Source organism: Crassostrea angulata, chromosome 4 (assembly GCF_025612915.1).
Source record: "Crassostrea angulata isolate pt1a10 chromosome 4, ASM2561291v2, whole genome shotgun sequence".
Lineage (NCBI taxonomy): Eukaryota > Metazoa > Mollusca > Bivalvia > Ostreida > Ostreidae > Magallana > Magallana angulata.
In genome coordinates, this window is record NC_069114.1 from 21,612,025 (window position 1) to 21,626,937 (window position 14,913).

A 14,913-nucleotide genomic window follows, 5' to 3' on the forward strand; every position below is an offset into this window, starting at 1 on the left:
CAGACAACAAAATTACATCACGAAACAAATAACTTTAATGTATATTTTCTATCAAGCGAAATAATTGTTATAACTGTAACAGAATGCATTATATATACTTTAATTCATTACTAGTATCTTCAAAACAAAGTATTACGTTTCTCGCAATTTTCTCATTTATTTTCGAGGTGTCAAAATTTGGATATTATGAATGTTAATGTATTAATTGTTTGTGCAAGGCTTTTTGTTTTCCAAAACATATTTTCAACACAAAAAAATATATATCGTTAATTTAAGTAAAGGAATTATTTATGAAATTAAACATTAATTAATGTAACTAATTTGTCGCTTCTATAAATTCACTAGTGTTAATAATTTTACACAGATTGAAACTTTTCGAGGTAGTAATGTAAGGGGGAAATAAAAACAGAGAGTGATAGATAAAAATATAATTAGCAGAAAAAAAACTTTTGAAGTTTTAGTCTTGAATTGTCACTTTACTGTGAATAATTGCCATTTTGTGTCAAATTAGATAGCGTCGTGGTAATGTCGGAGTGAGTAATAGAACATGCACACTAAACGACCATAAATCCAGCTCGTGAGTTTTCATGACATAACATTCGGTCCAAACCAAGGAGACTATTAACTACACTATTCAACTCCTTTATAGAACATACCTACTGAAATAATCGTAGTTTACTAGCGGGTAAAAGAATGGACACGTTCAAGCTAAAACAAACGAATCTTATATTTCTTTACTTTTAATTGTGCAGAAAATAGACTCGTGGTTTTAGAGGAACTATTTTGGGCTGCGGTGCGTTTCGTTTTACTGCAAATATTCCAAGCACGGAATGAAATGGGTAAGGAGGGATTGTGGTTCTGGGTTTTCCCCCACAGAATAAAATCAAAATTCAAACCGTCCATGTAGAGTTATCTCTCTTGATCTCCGTGTAGTCTAGATATCTAGATATTTATCATCTTCAATGTCAACAGATTGCCCATCTGGTGTAGCTTAGATTTAAAGAAATAATTTGTTAAGTTATAATTCTAGCTATCATTTGATTAAGACTTTGAAATTTGAATGTTTTCCTTTTTTTACAGAGCCCTTCTCTTTATGGTGGTATGGGCCATCTGTCGATATTGATGTGGAATGAAGTAAATTATAATTAAAACACTTTGATCGGTTTAATATTTTCAAATTTTACAATATTTAACGAAAAATTCGTTTTAAATTATTTTTGGAAAGGTGAACATTTTAAAGTTCGGGATTTGAACTAATGACTTACAGATACGTAGAGAACCCCCCAACCCACTGCGCCACTCTGTTAGGTGATAAGTTCGGGAAAGAAATTATTTATCAAATTATTAAAAAAAAGAAGAAAGAAAACATGTTTAAAATCAGCAGGAATTTATTTATGACTTAAAATTTTTCCTAACTTAGAATACAAATACAATGTATATGTACAATCCCAATATTGTTTTCTTCGTTTTGAAATATAAAAAAATTAAAAAAAACCTGTGTCTTTTCTACGTTGAGGGAGCTTGTCTTGTCTCTTGCATCAGACAATTAAGATCGCCCGACTGTCGAGTTAATAATAGAAGACCTATTTTCATAGAAGCTGTGTAGGGCTAGAAAGAGAAAGAGTCTCACTAAGACTAAGACATCTCTGTGACATAAACACACGGTCATCAAGTCATCCAGTGAGAAGGTGTATGCACCAATGACTGCAGAGGTCTTTTGTCTCTCCTGTCATAATTCTATTATGGCGGCCTTTCTTCAACACTTTCTTCTAACGAGGGACACATTTAGGTGGCAGTGATTTTGTTCCCGCGCTAAGTATAATTATGACTAAATAGAATTTACGACTTCGTGCGACTTTTCCAAATGGAGCACGTCACAATATTTATCACCAAATGAATCACTTTCTTGTTTTTCTCAATCACCTCTGATGCCATGGAGTTACATGTATGTAGACTTTGGGCCGATAATGCTTTTTTTCAATGAAGAAAAAAAAATCAAATTTTTCGTATCAGTTATTATAACATTTATTTTCCCAAATATTCACTCAATAAATAATGACGAGCACTTGTAGAAAGCATATATGGATTCTTTGCTTGTTTAACAGGTCACAAACACATTGTGGCACATAAATAACAAGCATTTTACGAATAGAGTGTGAGTACGATTAACAGCGACGGGAATTCTATACAATATAATCTTGAAAAAAAAAATATTACAATTGCCATTGTTCATATATTCATATAACATCAACATAAACCCGTTAACTTTTAATCTCATCAGTCTAATCGTCGTCCTTCAGGCTGCCTAAAGCACACTACATCAATAAAGAGGCGGGGGAGGATGATGAACTTGGTTGCCATGGAAATGACCCATGCCGTCATCGCCTATGTCATCAATGTCACTAATATCACTGTCGTCCTTCTCTTCGTTGTCGCTGTCCATGTCTTTAGAAGAGCCTTTGTCCGGACTATTGGGATCATCGCCGTCTTCCGATTTTATCCTCTTGTGTTTTGTGCGTCTGTTTTGGAACCATACCTTTACCTGAAATAGATAAAAGATTAAATTACACTTCTATTCACAAGATTTTGAAATCGTAATTGTTCGTCTGTGGGCATCTTGTCTTGTAACAGTCTGATAGTCCATTCACGGACGGCCGCGGAACTTCAATTGACCGGTACGGATCAGAAAATACGTGAATGCACTGGGGTAATGGACACCCATTATCACTCATACATTTCAATCCATCACACAACTAAAAGGGAATCTGAACATTCCCCACAGGACCACGCAAGTCGGTAACGCGCAGAAATCAGACAAGTTGTTCCTTGCATTGGTCTTCAATTAGGTGTGATATTTGCTGTGAAACGGTTATCAAAGCGGCGTCTTCCCCGGGGAGTGATGAAGCAACACCCCCCTGACATGTCTCTTATCAGTCGTTACCGTACAATTCGATGCCGTATCAGTTGAAATGGCCGCATCAACTAGGCGTGCACAACTCCAATTATCTTCCTATTTGCAACGTTGGCTATTCCAAAGTTTTTAGTGATTTTTGCAATGAAAAGATACCCGCAAATAAATGGCGGGAATTCGTCTTAATTAGCTTTTGATTAGAGAGGTAATCCTTTCGATAGTCGGAACAAAGGGAGAATCTTTATCATGTTATTGGGGGCCACAAACGCGCAGTCGACAGTAATTCAATCTCCCGTTAGGCCCATCCAAGAGATAATCAATCGCAGTAGATTCACTCCGAACATGGGGGATTAGTTCAAGTATTGTCCCATTAAAACCATTCGCATATATTGTAATATTTGACAACGGCTAGAAAGTTAGTTCATTTGAAACTAAATTAAATGCGGCGATTGCAGTAATTTAGTTATTAAATACTTCTTATAGGTTTTAACTAGCTGGCAATTTATCTGTTTCTATTTATCTGACTAGCGATGATCATTCAACTGGGAAGGGATAAATACCAGATAGAAAGCATTAATTCAAAACAGCGATGTCGCATTTTCTATGTATATTTCCGAGTTAATTTCCCTTAAAACGGCAGGTCATACTTCTGGGGCTATACCGAGCAGACGACACTTCTAATGCAGCCATTGATAGCAAACTAAAGAGGAATCAAGATAAAATGCAATGATTGTTAATTGAAGTATAAAGTATATTATATTAGAGGCAATAAAATTCAGATTAACTTTAGACCATTATTTGTCGCGCGATCATTTTAAAATAATTACTCAGGTTTTTGCTCACATTGCAGTCTAATAGCAGGACCGTAACATAGTAAGGCCGAGGGTTTCCGAGAGGAAACCAGATCTCTGCTGAACGCTAATGTCACCCGTTGTCGCGTTTTCTGGATATAACTTAATCAGGGCTTTTATATGTCGTAGAAATGAATTTTCATCTTGTCTCATCTTTCTGTCAATATCATGAATTTTGTACCATTCTACGTCTAGGTCATGAAATCTTTATTTAAGGGCTTGGGTTCCATTGCATTGACAGTTTTAAAGACGTCCCTAGGAGCCTTTTGTTTATATTTAAAACCAATAACAACTTTCAAAATTGTGTAGGATAAGGATAAGTAACTTGTAACTAGATATTTATAAAAGGTTAAGAGTTTTTTTTACAGGTTTTCCCCAAAACTGAAATTAGTTCCTGAATCAGGACTCAGTGAGTTCTATATTCCGCCGTTGTGCGCAAGCGTCGTGAATTACCTGTGTTTCCGTGAGTTGGAGTTCAGAAGCTAGATCTTTTCTCTCCTGACCGACCACGTAGTGACTTTTTTCGAACGCCTTCTCCAGTTGAAGAAGCTGTGAGGGCGAAAATGCGGTGCGTATTCGTTTGGGTTTTCTGTAAGGTTGGAAAAGAAACCCGGGAGCTGCTGAAAATAAAACCGTTATTTTATTAATTGCATTCAATAGCTACACAGTCTTGTCTTTAATAGAAGATTTTTGTACGAACTTTCTTCTCAACTTTAATGATTACATGATCATCTAAATTATGTTTTCAATCTCCTGTTATTAAAATTGCAAAGTTCAACATTTATCCTTTCTTTTTGGATGCATTTACATTTCTCTGTCTCGCGCAATAAACGAATTCATTCACCTTTTTCATTTACTAATTAACATTTACACACATCATCATTAGATTATTTGAGGTTATAAGACCTTCGCATGGTTGCAGTAATTACAAGATTTGTATGTCAACTTCCGAATTCATATTCATATATTACACTGTAAGCAAAGGTTTATCAATTTCATAAGGAATCAAGGCTACAGAATATAACGAATGTCACCCTAGAGCTGCATAATGCCAGGGAAACTAAATGTTAAAGAAGGAGAAGATCCGCATAACAATAATCATACAACTGCCCGGGGATCCTCATCCTCTCTTGAGGGGTCAGGGAGCAAGGCGACGCTAGACTTTGTGATGCAAAACTCACTAATGCGATTAAAATTAATCTACGTTAAATGATAATTATCATAATAACGGCACCAACTTGTAAATATCGTAATTAATTTATTTGAGTTAATAAATCCGTTACGAAGACACAGTGTGGCCAGGATTCGTCCCATTCAGGCTCGTGGCAAATATATTGGTGTTTTCTTCCCATAAAAGGTGTTAAATTTGTAAAGTTGTCATAAAATTATTAATAAGCTTGCGCGTTAAAGAATGGCCTAACGACAAAATTTGGCAACTAATGCGCGCAAAAAACGGAAAATAGATGGCTTTTTAGTGTCAAGCTGAGAAATTAAGAGGACGGCGTTGTTTTCATCTTGTTTTATTTTAATTTTCTTCTCGGACGTTGATAAAGACTCTCTTGTTTTACCTCAAACAGTACACATGATACTTTTAGCGTAATTAGCGCATATTTTTGTCCTTTCTGTTAAAAAAATCTTTTATTCTATATATAACTTGCTGTTCTGGATTTCTATATTCCCCACATATTTCATCCTTTGCAATAACAGAAAATATGTTAACCGAAATATTAACTAAGCAGTGATTACTTCTTAATTGGAGACTAATCCAGGAAATGAGAAAGTTCAGTTTACACTGCATAATAAAAAGAGAGATGAATTTGTGATAAAACATGAAGCAATTTGGTTTATTTTCTGAAATAAATTCTTTAATTTTCTTGGTATTATATATCCTTAATCTTGAATTTTTTTAAAGACAGTGTCTGTTTCTTAGATTTTTCATCACAGTTAATGGAACCTGCTTAAGATATTTTTTTCACATTGAGTTTTTTTAAAAAAAAAATTTTAAACTTTTAAAAAGCAATTTGATAACAAATAAGAATAATTCCCATTTTACCAAAAGTTAATAATTATATTTGCACTTGTTTGCCTAAAATGTCTTAATCAGAGACATGAATCCCTGATTCATGTGCTTCAGACATCAACTTCTGGGGTCTACACAAACACATTGATGTTACAGTAAGGAGGCTGGGCGGTCAACAAAGCAACCTCAATTTTTTAAATATAATTATATAAGCTATAAACTATTGATAAGTCAAGAAATATTCCGCATATTTTAGCGTTTAAATCTGAATATTTTCCTATATCTTTAAACAGAGCTCTTCTTCTAAAGGAGGCATATATAGTCAGAAAAAATTGGCTACAACCATTTAGCCCCTTTAAAATATGAATCTGTGTTCTTCACCATCAATACTTTACGTTCGACCATTCAAAATCTTATTTAGCAATACAAATTATAAAATTCCTGGCTTCAGGATCATGACTTAACTTAAGTCAAAATTTAAGTCAAAATTAACTTAAATCAAAATTAACTTAAGGCAAAAAACTCTTAGACTTAAGTCAAAATTTGTACACAGTCTTATTGTGATTTAATTAAAAATTTCGAAAATATAGAATGCTATTAAAATCTGTCTCAATATTACAGTGATATTTACAAATTGTAAGCGTAATTCTACGATATATTATAATTCTATGAATTACATGTACTGAAATTTTGACTTGAGCCTAAAAAGGCTTCATGATACCGAGGCCTGAATTGAATTAACGGGTTAAAAAAAATGTAAATATGTGATAGCAGGAACAGTATTTTATGCAACATGTTTCAACTGACCTCGCATTTTATATCTGTTAACACTTACAAGTATTTGGTTTTTAAAAAAAAAGGGGGTGATATACTTTCCTAGTGCAGGATTTTCTTTGATATATGAACAATATGTAATATTACTTATGCAATTTTTGGATATCAGAATGATAAAATAAACTACTTGTAAATAGTTTCAAAGACTAATAATGTGTCTATGTATTAAAACTCATTCACGGGAATAATTTTTCAATCGTTCAGTGGGGAGGTTATATTCGTGAACGTGAATTAAATGACATTTTCTCATGGAGAAAGGGGTTTTAAAATAAAGCTAGTTTATTCTTTGTATAGAGGAAAGAAGAGGGTGTAACCGTTTGGAAAAAGAAAGAAAAGAACGAAAAATATTTACAAACAATTATCCAAAGATAAAAATCAAAAACAGGCACTGTGGGTCAATCTATGTGAAGAAAATCGATAAAACAGAAGGGTTGTAATTGACAGCTCGTTACAAAAGTAAATAGGGTTTATTATCAATTAATTTCATCATTTGAGCTGTATCATTGTATCATAAGTGTTGAAATGTGATGCCACTTATGCACAATCATATGTCCTAGCACAAAGCTAGAATGTATATTAGAATTATATGTAAAATCAAATCAGTGTTGTTGTTTTTTTATGATAGCTTATTTTCTATTTACATTTCAATGAAATCAGAGTCTGAGATTACCATGAACTGCAATACATACATATTTTACCCTTTCAGACCATTATAAGCTAAATACGTTAATTGATGCAGATTCATGTTTGTATTATTTATTTTTTTTTGCATCATTTAAATTTAGATATATATTGGACACAACCATACATTGATTTACAATAAATACACACGTTTTGAAGCATTTGTAATATAATCATTTTATAATTGTATCTTGTAAGTTTACATAATAAACTGGTAATCTTTTTTTCTACTAGATAAACAAATCATGATCTCTAGTTACCTGCCGGGAACCGTGGGTAGTAGTATCCAGAGTAGCGTTCCGATATCCAGGGATGAAGATGACGGATGTCTCGGGAGGTTGAGGGGGTTAACATCAAGGGATGGAGGGGGGCTGAGGCTGGTAGCTGACCAGGGTACACAGAGTGGAGACTATAGGGTGACAGGGGGTGGCGGCACACTCGGGGGGCGTAGTAAGTCCCCGTGGCCCCCGCCGTCTGAGACAGGACCTCGTGTAAATGTTTTAATGATTCAGAGGCACTATGTTGATGTGAAGCGAGGAATAATTCTCTTTCTCTCCGAGCTGCGGAAAAGTCGGGAACCTGTCTCGTTCCCGGAGATTCGTTGACCACTGTGTCCCTTTTGGAACGTTCCAAAAGTTCGGAACCGTTCTGTGTTCGAGGTCGCGGACTTTCCCGGTCGGTCCGCTCTGAACTTACACGCACATATTCCTCATAGTTTCGGCCACTTGGCGAACTGTCTGATTTTTCGGAGTCTTTTCCTATTAAAGAATCAATCGTAAAGCCCGAGGACTTTCGCAAACCGTGCTCTACCATGTCTGTAGCATGAACCACCATGAGTGTTATAGAAAGATGTCTCCAGTCCTCATCAACTAGTATTTATCCAGATTGATTTAATGTATGCGTCCAAAATTGACAAAAAGTTTCAGCTGAAAAGTATTGAAAGACTTATCCGATTTTTACTTCAATGACAAAATGCATTCGGTTATCTCTGCCGTGTGGAGGGCAGTTCTTCATAACTTAAGACCGCCCACATCTCGTGTTGTCCAATTAAAAATAAGCACCGGGCGGCGCTAATTCCACAAATTGATTAATCATGTGTGTAGCACCTCGCCTTTCATACGATTTTCAGTTGTATTATCAACAAAATCTCGACCAGTTTTGATTTAAATTTCGCAGTATCCATTTACATCGTAGAATTTTATTAAAACGAAATGCGTTTACGATACAAAATATTGTTGACGGGTTATTTAAACTTTCACCCGATCGAGTCAAAACTTAAGGAGCAAAAAAAGAAAAAAACAAAACAAAACAAAAAACCAACAACAAAAACCCAAAAACCCACATACACTTGTTAATTGTTAATAGTCAATTGATAAGCAATTCAAAATTACAAAATTTGAAATCAAAATTTGTCGCAAGATCAACTTTTTAAAATTTTTAGATATAATGAAATTAAAGCTATAAAATAATTCTTCTTTACTGCCCGATTTCAAAAGTTTATTACAAGCGAATTTGTTGTTGTCAACTTTCTCAACATAGGTAACCTTTTTTGAAAACTAATCAGATGGATGTTCAAGAATTGCATTTTTCAATTAATTTTTAACATGTTATACTAGAAGTAAACAGGTATATGTAATAAGCTTGATATTAATTTCTCTCTCTCTCTCTCTCTCTCTCTCTCTCTCTCTCTCTCTCTCTCTCTCTCTCTCTCTCTCTCTCTCTCTCTCTCAGCTGTGCTGATTTTTTAAACTATGTCATATAAAAAGTTTTACCTTGATAAAAAAAAAAACTAACAACAACATCCAATCATCAAAGGAAACAACACCTGCATAAAATTGCAAATATGGATCCAATTTCCTTTCCTAATATCTTCGCCGTTGGCAGCTAGGTTTTTAATGTGTAGACATATGATCAGTTGATATACACAATGCAGAATTTCAACACTTAGTAAACCATAACTAACACGAAATGGACCTTCTCACAAAATATTTAATTTTTTTTTTGTTTCTATAATTTTATATAAAATATTTTGTCGAAAATTTTCGGGGGGTTAAAATTTCCTTTGTTTTAGGAAGTAGATTCACATCAAGAGGGATCAGTTTATTTTTACGCTATTTAACTTAACAGAATGGGATGAAACGGCATTTATGGGGACATACGGACATTTCCATCACCCGTCAATATGGAATCACACTGAGCGAAGTCTGTGAAAACCATTAGTCTAGGCTCAGGTCTGCAGTTTGTAGTAGCTCCATCACATAATCCAATTGTAAAAAAAAATATGTATGAGCAATACACTTTACAGTGCGATTAACTTCAGATATATTGCCATTATAACAGAGATATAGATCAGAAAACATGTACAAACAAAGTAGTAACAAAATAGCTCTCTTCATAGTATGTATATCAACATACAGACAATACTGTTACAAAGGATCAATTTTTATCAGATATATGTTCAGTATAATACAACCTAGATTTTAGTTTACTGTACAAAATAGAAAATTGTGAACAGAGTGAAAAAATAAACACATGGAAACAAGTTAAGAGAGTGCATATTCTATAAATAAATGAATATTATTTGGTGTTTTTTTCTTTTTTTTTTCTTAAGCGTGGCATTTTTGCTACACTGATATATTTAAGATGAAGTTATTTCTTTGAATTTTTCTTAGTTTATGATGTTCAAAATTTTTCATCTTCTACTCTAAAAGTTTGAAAAAGAAGGAAATCCGTATGTGTAATTTTTTTTTACAACTGCAAATGCATGTAGTTTATTTGCGTTCGATATCTCAGGCCTAGAATAAAAAGTTTCGCAGGAACAGAAGTTTCCATGTCTATGAGACTGACATTTTTTTGCGTTTTGTCTTCCAAATATATCTTTGAAACCTCTTCTAACATCAGATTCTTAATTAAATTTTATTTTGATGTTGTTGTTTTTTCACCATTCTTATTGTTATGCATACGTTACTTTAAATCATACAAGTTACATCACACATGTAGCTCAAAATTCAAATGACCTTTAGTACTGACACCCCCCCCCCCCCCCAAAAAAAAAATCAAAAATGTATCGCAGGAAAAAGATAATTTTATGGTTATGTAATCAATATTGAAATAAAAAATATGTCGGAACAAATAAAAAACACACATAAAATGATAGATTTTTTTCTCTAATTCATTGACTTGTCAGAATCTAAATATACTCTACTTGGATATAAGATCTACCTTTAATTCTCTCTAAAAATTCCTTTCATTATATTTCTAATGTATTAATTAATTTTTAGATTTTAAATACAAAGAGAGAATTGGATGTATGTTCCCTTGATGGATATACATGTACAATGAATGCTTTCTCTGTTAAGATAGAGGGGATATTTTTTGAATGAATACCATGTAAAAGTATAGGGAAACGAAGTTATTACAATTAATCATGCGGTGGTATTTTTAGTACTTGTCACAATTCACAGTTTCCAGCCAAGAAAAGACAAGGAAAAAATCGTTTTATTCTGTAGAAATTAGTGTCAAATAAGATTTCACAAACGTTGCTAATTTGTGACGAAACAGTGCCTTCCTGTGGACGTGTTAAGAATTCAGTCTGCTCAGTCGAATTTTTTAAGACAGTTTTCAATTTATTTACTGAAGTGAAGGTTGTGTAAAAATTAATACCAAATGAAAAATACCTACAAAAAAAATACAAAAAAAAAAACCAAAAACCCAAAACAAAAAACACCCCCCCCAAAAAAAAAAACAAAAGCAAAAACAGGATATAAAACTTTACCCCTCCCTTCACAAAAAAATGCCCCCCCCCCCCCCAAAAAAAAAAGAACCAACCCTACTAAAATTAACAATAGAACAAAGACACAAGAAAGCAAAAAATATTAATCAACACGAATTTTTACAATAAGCTTTAAAAAAGTAATAACTTAACACAAAAGTAAGTATAGTTAAAAAATGAAAACAATCACACAAAATTAGCACTTCAAAAAGTGAAAATAAGTACGAAAACCCCTCTCTGTTCCAAACAGACAAAATTATCATTTTTGTGAACTTAATTACATTATATGCAAAAACGATCTCACATTATGACATAACAGAATGCATATTTCCCAATGATAGAGAATTAACATATTTTGACAATAAGTCATGTTAAGTTATAGATCTAAATATGTATTTACGGTCCATATCATCAATAAGTGAACGAAGACTTCTAATACCGGTAAATGTATTTCTTCTTACTAATAAAGATATATATATATAGTTAGTGTTGCTTTTTTTCTTTTATTATATATATATATATATATATATATATATATATATATATATATATATATATATATATATATATATATATATATATATATATATATATATATATATATATATATATACACACTGTGTTACCATCATATATAACAAACAAAAAAAGTCGGAATAATTGATTTTGTTTGGTCTATCCCAAAGAAGAGCATTATCCTGTATTGATTAAAACAGAATATTCGATGTTAACATTCAGTTGAAGTCAAAACAAACAGCGGCTTATTCTTCTCCAGTTTCTGTATTACATGCACCTCTTTTATGCTAATACTTTTTAACAACCCCCCCCCCCTTCCCTCGCCCCCCGCAGTTCTCAACATCTCTATTTTCCCCTCGTATTTAATACAATACATGTATATTCACAAATCAAGCCATGATCATTTCAATGTACTAGGTTTAGAATCCTGGAGTTTGAAATGAGAAGCAGTAGTAGAGATATAATATATTGGTGTCCGTGAAATTAAATAGAGATATTTCACTTGTTCTCCGATCGACCTTATCTTATGTTTATATGAGACTAGAAATACAATTACTAAAGCCGACTGCTATTCCCAACTTTTTGAGACAGCATTAAAAATGATACTGAAAGTTAGTTTAATTAAAACAAAAGGATTGGAGCTCCCCCCCCCACCCCCCCCACACACCCCCCCCCCCTATCTCCTCCCCCATGTCACTGACATACGCAGATATTTTAAAAAATCAACGTTTCGCAGAGTTATTGGTTTTTGTGTTGCTGTTTTCTTAAACAACATTTTTGGGGCAATGTCTCCCCCAACTCCCGCACAAAAACCTATTTAACAGCGTATTTAAGAAGAGCAAACGAAAAATGTATTCGTTAACGAGAATACCGTATCGTATAATGTGACAAGAAAGCGGTATCCATTCATTGTACATGTAAATCCGTGCCTGGTTACCACATACGCTACCTGTGTTTATAAAGAAACGTGTGTCGTGATGTTAAAGCTGATGAACATCGCAATAAACAAATTAAGATAATTAAGTGGGAAAATAAATGTACACGAGGAGTAATATATGAAAAAAAACCTCACTCCGGAGATATTCATTGTCAGTGTTATGAAGTGTCTTCATTTATTTTAACACATGTTAATTTCTTTTGTCTTAGACGTATATGTATGTAAACATCTAAATAAACTTATATGACTACCAATTAAAAGTTTAATGGTTCATGAAATAGCATTACTCCGTCCGTCTCCGGAGCTAGGTGACAGATATTAATCAGGATCAAACACACACAAAAAACCAAGTAACAAGGTAAATAAGCGTTGAAAAATGGGTCGTCCAAATGCCAAAAATAACTTTGCAGATGACTACCTCCACCCACCCTTAAAATTTATCTTGAAATGATCTGTATATTTGTAAAATCTATGCAATAAACCTAAGGTAATGCAATAAACCAAACATAAAAAATATATATTTATATTTGGCCCCGTTAAATATGCATAAATGAAAGCGAGAGAAAATCTTTTTGGCCTGTATTTGAGTGTTTTACATATGTAGATGGGGCATCAAAACGGGTGTCGGCGGGTGGTAATTAATTTTTTATTTGAACTATAAAACTTTTTTTAACGTTAAGGATACACCTTTAAATGGTTATAACGTAGTTATGATCATGGTATTTTTTGACGTTGCTGAATGCACAAGTTCATACAAAATGCATACATTTAAAGAAATTAAAATATTAATAATAAAACACTTCCCTCATTGGCCGTGACAAGCATTTATCAAATAGGAGCAGTAGCTGAACATTGCAATATCTAGAACAAAATACGCATTTCTAAAAATGTTTTCTACAAAGCTGTGATGTACACATGCGCAATTGATTTTAAGCTTACTAAATTATCTTTATTATTTCTGTCAGAATGTATCATTTTGTCTGTAAGGGTATGGTAAATAGTGTACCTGTACAGCTTCTAGATTTTACCAGAAATTGTTATTTGACTTGCCATTTTCCTAGCTTTTTTAGCTCAAAGATTTTTTTTTAATCGTATACGCGTTAGTTTCAGAATCTTAAGGTCATCTTTTAAAAATTTTGAGAGTGCATATTAAAGTTGTCTTACATACATTAATTGTAAAGTACGACATCGACACGAAAACTGCTTTTAAAAAAACCTTTTTTTTTAAATTTTAAAACGCGTCTTACATCTACGATGGATTCACAACAAACCGCCTGCAGTACAATTTCGAATGAAATATTTTCATGAAAATATAAAAAACGGAAGTTGAAATGTCGATGTTGTTTGGGGTCTGGATAACTGGTGATCCTGGTATTGTTGTGTTTTCTAGCAGAACATGGCGATAATAAAAGAACAAAATATATGCTACAGATTTTTCTAAAAAAAAAATAAAACATTCAAAAATTCATTTTGCAATAGTCAAAGAACAGCCAAAAAGTGTCGGGTTGTTGGGTTATATCTCTCTCATTCCGTGTAAGTCTATCACCGTAAATCAAAGTCAAAACAAACTGTTAGTACCGTGCGTTTCATCGAGGGATAAATGCAAATTTGAACTAAACATTCCTTGACGCCAAACATCTTGTTAGCAAGGCTTGGGATATCGGGCTACCCCTTAAATGGTAGTTTACCATTCATTTTCCGACAATATGGCTTAATAGCATTTAATTAATATATCAAGTCGCCGTAATTACAAATGGGCGGACTTTTAATATGCGTGTTTACGATTCTGAAGCTATTTGTCATCTCGTAATGATAACCTTCGTCGTGATGCGGTTTTGTTCTCGCGGATGAACGTTCGGACAATCACAAATAAGACATTTGTCAACCAGTGTACAAAATGCACAGGGTATTTGGGCTCGACGATTATTTAGGGGTATTTAGAGGTGATTTATGGCATCATCCCTGAAAATTATGGGGAAAAGCTTTTACAAAATGGTTTGCACTTGGGAAGAAACTGGCGTTAAAACACAATAACGTTTTGCGCATGGTTCTGAATTTATAAATTTGACCAAACTGATTTCCTGCTTTAGAATTACTCATAATGTAAAATCTTTTGCATCTTGTAAATAATATCTTGTAAATGAACTCTTAAATCAACTGTGCAGATGTTCTTGTTGCAAATAAGAAGAGATAGAGGATATAGGGCATATGAAAAATGTGAGCATGGAGAAAAAAACAAACGTTTCCACATTTTTGAGATTTCTACTTCAACAATTCATTGTCTTTCAATTCATATATAGATAAAAACGAGGAAAATTGTTACATACAAAAAGAAATAAGTATAAAGAAGTGTGTGCATTTCTAGTGGGAAGGGATGTTCTTTGTGCCTGT

At 33.3% G+C, this 14,913-nt stretch overlaps 1 protein-coding gene across 2 annotated transcripts; it reads right to left on the minus strand.

Annotated features, from left to right (window-relative positions):
• Positions 1–1,983: 1,983 nt before the first annotated feature.
• On the minus strand, positions 1,984–8,277 carry LOC128179362 (homeobox protein EMX1-like). Of its 2 annotated transcripts, none has more exons than XM_052846774.1 (3): positions 7,558–8,277; positions 4,216–4,379; positions 1,984–2,542 (listed from the first exon to the last, which is right to left on the minus strand). In XM_052846774.1, the coding sequence occupies exons 1-3, from the start codon at positions 8,129–8,131 to the stop codon at positions 2,321–2,323; spliced, it is 960 nt and encodes a 319-aa protein (XP_052702734.1). In that variant the 5' UTR covers positions 8,132–8,277; the 3' UTR covers positions 1,984–2,320. The 2 variants fall into 2 exon arrangements, with proteins under 2 accessions (XP_052702734.1, XP_052702733.1); XM_052846773.1 differs by having other exon boundaries at positions 1,985–2,542; positions 4,216–4,382; positions 7,558–8,274.
• Positions 8,278–14,913: the final 6,636 nt, after the last annotated feature.